Raw genomic sequence first — 6,185 nt, forward strand, 5'->3', positions numbered from 1 at the left:
CTTACACGCGAAGCTGAACACTAAGTGGACTGATGATGCGCGAAAAGAGAATCACGCTGTTGTTGGTAAGGAGTTTTATGGTCTGCCTGATGGTTATCGACTCATCGTGCCAGACGATGATGCTCGGATTACTCATCCACCAGAGGGGTGCATAGGCGTTTATGCCTATAGTCTGGATTTTGGTCTGCGCTTTCCTCTGGATCCTACCCTGGTGAAGATTCTTCGTGCCTTCAACGTTTGCTTAGCTCAGCTCCATCCCTTCGCTGTTCGTACTTTGATCAGCTATATTTGGGTCTGTCGGTTTTTGGAGTTTCCTGAGACCCTTTCTCTCTGTAAGCGAGTCCATCATCTGCGCAACAGCGGTACTGGGAACAAGATTGGCTGGTTTTCCATCTATTGCAATCGTGGAAGATTGACCTGCCATGGGATGCCTACCGGCCAAAAGGAGTGGAAGGATAGGTTTTACTGGCTCGCTGTCCCTGCTGACTTTCCTGTTGCTCGGGGCTTTGTTAGACCTCGGACTCGGCTAGAGGGAGTCGAGATTTTGGATGGTGCTGTCTTGGAGGAGAGGGCTTTTGAGCATTTTTCATCTGAGCCCAAGTTTAATGCTGCTGGTAAAGAGGTTGGGCGGTTGCCTCGTGTTTGGCTTCCGCATTCAAGTTATGTTCTGCGGAATGACGTGCTGTCCGCTATGTTTCTTTGTTCTACTCACCCTCAAGGTTAGTTCTGTGTTACTTTCTCACTTCACGTTTTCTTTTCTCTTTGTGCGAGTTGTTTTTTTTTTTTTTTTTTTTTGTTTTTTTTTTTTTTACTTTTTTTTTTTTTTTTTTTTTTTTGTTTTTTTTTTTTTTTTAGGTCGTCGATTCTTGAATCTTGAGGAATTGGGTGTTCGGGCTGATGGTTCTTTCATCTGCGCTGCTCCCCCCGATCCTGCTGCGAATGGGTATCAAATTTTGGCTGACCAAATAGAGGGCAGCAGGAGAAGTTCTACACGCCGTTCTGGTCGGGGTGGCGGTTCTGGGATCGTTCCCAGAGTGTCTCGAGTGGTCTCCTCTACAAACACTGGTTCTGCGAGCACTCCTATTCGTCGAGGGCAGACCTCTCGCGGAGCTTCCCATCGTGGTGCTCTGTCAGGCTCTCGTCGTGACCGAGCCGATTTCGAGGCTGGGCTCGAAGCTCCGACAGAGGATGCAGGCCATGATTTTGGGGAAGTGGCTGGTGAGGTATGTGACCAGCCAGGTTGTTCGGGCTCTGCGTCGGAACCTGTGGATATCGAAGCTGAGGAGCCGCCTTTTGTTCAGCGTCCTGGGAAACAACCTAGGTTTGATAGTGGAGCTGAGCAACTTCGAGCCTCCCCTTCTGCGGCTGATCCCCATCGTAGCAACACTTCTGGTAGCTCTCTTCGACAGTTTCTGGAGCAAGAGCTTCAAGGAAGTGATCTGGCTGCTGATGATCTTGACCTGCATATCACGGGTCGGCATAAGGAGTTTGTTGAGAAAGAATTTCTCGACATTCGTCCCCAGGCCGACCCTGAGCTGGCTGCTATCTTCTCTGGTCCTTCTGCTTCGGATCGTACTTTTGTCCCGCGCTGGGATGTGTCCGAATCAGAAAGCTTATATGGGAACTACCCTGAGAAAGGCGGGACGCTTGCCCTGAGGATGTTAAGAGGTCTGCAGTTGCCCAGCGACCTGCCCAAAGAGCGTTTGTATACTCCTGGGGCGAATGCCTGCCAGAAGGTCATGGAGGTATACTTGGTTTACTTCTCTTCTCCTTTGGTACATTGGTTCGTTTCTTTTGTTATGCACCAACTTATAATGCTTGTCTCTTTTTCTGTGTTCTTAGTGTGGCAACGCTGTTCGTGAGTTGACAGAAGTCTTCATAGTTTACCAGAAACGACTTGCTGCCAACGTTGCTCACATAGAGGCCCAAAAGAAGAGAATTGAGGAGCTCACTGCTGATCTGGAGTTATCTTCGACCTGTCTTACTTCGGCTAATGATCAATTGAAGCTTGTTACTGAAGAGCGTGATCAGCTGCAGGCTAGCTTTTCTCAGGCCCAAATTGATCTGGTCACCGGACATCAGAAAATTGAGGCTCTCCAGCAAGACTTTCTCTCTGTTGAGCAGTCTCATGACAATGAGATGACCCAACTGCAGAACTCCATCGAAGATCAGCTTGCGGCTGCCGTTCGCGACTTCCGTCGGTCAGATGAGCAGTATGCTCTGCGCACTCAGAGCTATGATGGCGGGTGGAAGGCTGCTTCGCTAATAGTGCAAGAAAAGCATCCTGATCTTGACTGGTCTCCAATCGAAGCTGCTTGGTTGGCTGGGCTCCATGTTGAGCTTTTGAGAAAGAAGAGGGAGGCCGAGCAAGCGTCTCTAGCTGCGGGCGGTGCGGTGCCAGAAGATGATGGGGTGCGTGATCATTGTGTTGAAAATGTTCACCCTGGGGAATTGCCTCTGTCTGATGCTGAAGATGATGTTGGGCAATAATGGCACAGGCGGCTGTCCCCATGTTCATCTTGCACTACCTCAGCCAATGCGTAGTTTATTTTTTCTGGTTGTTTTTGTCCTCCCTGCGTGGAGAGTAAGAATTTGTTTCTGGGGATAATATTTATCGTTTTTAGTTTTGATCAACAGTGGCCATTTTTGTAGGGCTGTACATTGCATAAGTTTTTGAGGTATAGCCGCCGGTCCCGTTGTTTGTTAACTCGTCGTGCTTATGCTGCCTTTTACCTTGTTGCTTTTTGCTTGCTATTTTTTTTATTGTTTTGTTTCCCCCATATTTCCATTTGACCCACTTTGCATGCTTGATTGTCCTGGCTTTGGCCAGGGCAAAATTCAAAAAGTATTTCTATATTCGCCTCGACCTGTTTTGGACTGTGTATTGTTGAGTTGTCCTGGCTTTGGCCGGGACAAAAACCGAGAAGTGTTTTCGCATTTGCTTCAGCCTATTTTGGCTGTGCCTTATTGAATTGTCCTGGCTTTGGCCAGGACAAAACTCGAGAAGTGTTTTTGTGTTTACTTCAGCCTACTTTGGGCTGAGTATGATTGAATTGTCCTGGCTTTGGCCAGGACAAAGCTCAAAAGGTATTTTCATATTTATTCCAGCCTACTTTGGCTGCGTATTATTGAATTGTCCTGGCTTTGGCCAGGACAAAGCTCAAAAAGTATCTTCATATTTATTCCAGCCTACTTTGGCTGCGTATTATTGAATTGTCCTGGCTTTGGCCAGGACAAAGCTCGAGAAAAGTTTTTGCTTAAATCTCGTTGAGAAAAAACTTACCCAATAACTTGGTTGATCAGACCAAGTTATTCGTGGGTAGCGTTTCCCCCCCTTTTTTTTTTTACGAGTTTTAGCCGTTCACCTTTTACTTTTCCAAGAGACCTGACGCACTTTCTTCTTATCGAAGGTAGCTGGGCCAATTTTCATTATGCTTGTAAGCGTGGAAAATTACAAAAGTGAAGAACTACTCTGGCTTCTATTGCCTTGTTATAGTATTAACTTCTTGTGTCTATACATAGTATTTCTTTAGCATGTTGGCATTCCAGCTATTCTTCAATTCTCTTCCTTCCATCGTCATTAGATGGTATGAGCCTGGGGCTACCTCTTTTGTGATCTGGTAAGGTCCTTCCCAATTGGCAGAGAATTTTCCTTCTGCCTTTCCCTTTCCAGTGGCAGCTGTTCTTCTGAGGACCAGATCCCCCACTTGCATAGGTCTGTGCTTTACCCTCTTGTTGTATGCCCTGCTCATTTTTTCTTTGTTTGCTGCCAACTTGAGTTCTGCTTGCAGCCTGACTTCTGGTAAGAGATCTAATGCTTCCCTCATACGCTGCTCATTAGTGCCTTCCTCATAGTACTGCACTCTAAAGCTAGGTAGACCCACTTCGACAGGCAGGACCGCCTCAGCCCCAAAAGCTAGTTTGTAAGGACTTTCTCCTGTTGCTTCTTTTTCAGTGGTCCTGTTGGACCATAAGATCTCTGGAATAAGGTCGGCCCATGCACCCTTAAAATCTTCTACCTTCTTTCGCAGTGCTCCCAGGATTTGTTTATTTGCTGCCTCTGCCTGACCATTGCTCTGGGGATGGCACACAGATGCGTATGCGAATTTTATTCTTAGTTCAGCGCAATAATCCTTTATAGGAGTGCAGTCGAACTGTGTTCCATGATCGAAGACCAAACTTTCTGGGATGCCGAACCTTGTCACAATGTTCTTCCAGATGAAATCCTTCATCCGTTTGGCTGTTATGCTTTTAGTGGGCTCTGCCTCGATCCACTTAGTAAAATAGTCAACTGCCACGATCAGAAATTTTCTTCCCCCGCTTGCTGCTGTGAATGGTCCCAGAATATCCATTCCCCACTGGGCGAATGGTATGGGGTTGATGATTGGCTGTAAGTCATTAGAGGGTTGGTTGATCACTGGGGCGAATTTCTGGCACTTGTCGCACTTTTTAACATATGCTTGAGAATCACTTACCATGGTTGGCCAATAATATCCTGCTCTGAGAGCTTTCAAGGCTAATGTCCTGCCGCCTATGTGGTTTCCACATATTCCCTCGTGTATTTCTTCAATGACTCGTTGTGACTCCTCTGCTGATATGCATCTCAGCAGAGGCAACGAAAATGATTTCTTGTACAGTTTACCCTGGTAAATGACGAACCAATGCTCGTTTCGTTTTACTTTTTTCTGCTCTTGCTCTGCTGTGGGAAGGCCCCTTCCCAGCTTGTATGAGACTATACTGTCATACCACTGTGGCTCAGTGTCAATGAAGTTGACTACAGGCTTTTTGTCAATGCTCTTTTCTTCCTGGACCTCTACCATCACTGTTCTTTCCAAGTCCTGTAGCGTCGAACTTGCTAACTTGGATAGGGCGTCTGCTTGACTGTTCTCTGCCCTGGGAACCAGTTGAATCTCAAAGCTTTCTAGCTGGGCTACTGCTTCTTTCATCAAGGCCAAGTACCTCTGCATAGACGGTTCTCTGGCTTCATATTCGCCTCTATATTGGCTGGCCACCAGCTGTGAATCGGTTTTGAGCACTATTTTCTTAGCATCTGCTGCTTTGCACATCTGGATTCCTGCGATTGCCGCCTCATACTCTGCTTCGTTATTTGAAGCTTTGAATTTAAATTTTATAGCATATTCGAAAATGTTGCCTTCTGGTGACACCATTATGATACCTGCGCCCGACCCTGTGACTGCGGCGGAGCCGTCTACTGAGATCTGCCAAGTCCCCAATGGTTCTTCCTCCTCCTCGTATGATGCCTCTGCAATGAAATCTGCCAGTGCCTGTGCTTTTATGGCGGTTCTGGGTTTGTACTCGATGTCATATTCTGAGAGTTCCACTGCCCATTTCAGGAGTCTACCAGAGGTATCTAGCCTCTGCAATGACTTCTCTAAAGGCTGATTAGTCAACACTTGCACTTTATGCGCGTCAAAGTATGGTTTCAATTTCCTGGCAGCTATCATGATGGCGAAGGCCATTTTTTCAATCAGGGGGTACCTCTGTTCTGCTGGGTTGAGGATGTGGCTGACAAAGTAGACTGGCTGCTGGATTTTATCCTTCTCGACTACCAGAGCTGCTGCTACAGTTTTCTTGGAGGCAGAGATGTATAGCTGTAATATGTCCCCCACTTCTGGTCTGGCTATGGTTGGGAGGCTTTTCAAATGGTTCTTCACCTCCTTGAATGCTTTCTCTTGCTCCTCTCCCCACTTAAATGTTTTGTTTCCCTTTAGCACCTGGAAAAAGGGGAGAGACTTGTCTGCGGACTTGCTGATGAACCTGGTGAGTGCTGCCATTTTCCCAGTCAACCTCTAGATGTCTCGTATGTTTCTTGGTTCTGGTAGGTTGAGTATGGCCTCTACTTTTTCTGGGTTGGCATCAATTCCTCTTTCACTGACCAGGAATCCCAAAAATTTTCCAGACTTAACACCGAACACGCATTTTTTTGGGTTTAATTTCATACCAAATTGCCTCAATGTTGCAAAAGTTTCCTTCAGATCCTTAATGTGATCACCCTCCTTTTTGCTCTTGACTATGGAATCATCTACATACACCTCCACGTTTCGGCCTTTTTGTCCTGCGAATATTTTGTCTACCAGTTTCTGGTATGTGGCCCCTGCGTTCTTTAGACCAAATGGCATAGCCCTGTAGTTGTAAACTCCAGCGTCTGTGATGAAGGCGGCTTT

General features: G+C 46.6%; 1 protein-coding gene across 1 annotated transcript; it reads right to left on the minus strand.

Moving 5' to 3' along the window:
• Positions 1-3,512: 3,512 nt before the first annotated feature.
• LOC130469592 (uncharacterized) lies at positions 3,513-5,795 on the minus strand. The gene has a single exon (XM_056838969.1). The coding sequence runs from the start codon at positions 5,793-5,795 to the stop codon at positions 3,513-3,515; it is 2,283 nt and encodes a 760-aa protein (XP_056694947.1).
• Between the last annotated feature and the right edge of the window lie 390 nt (positions 5,796-6,185).

Source organism: Spinacia oleracea, chromosome 3 (assembly GCF_020520425.1).
Source record: "Spinacia oleracea cultivar Varoflay chromosome 3, BTI_SOV_V1, whole genome shotgun sequence".
Lineage (NCBI taxonomy): Eukaryota > Viridiplantae > Streptophyta > Magnoliopsida > Caryophyllales > Amaranthaceae > Spinacia > Spinacia oleracea.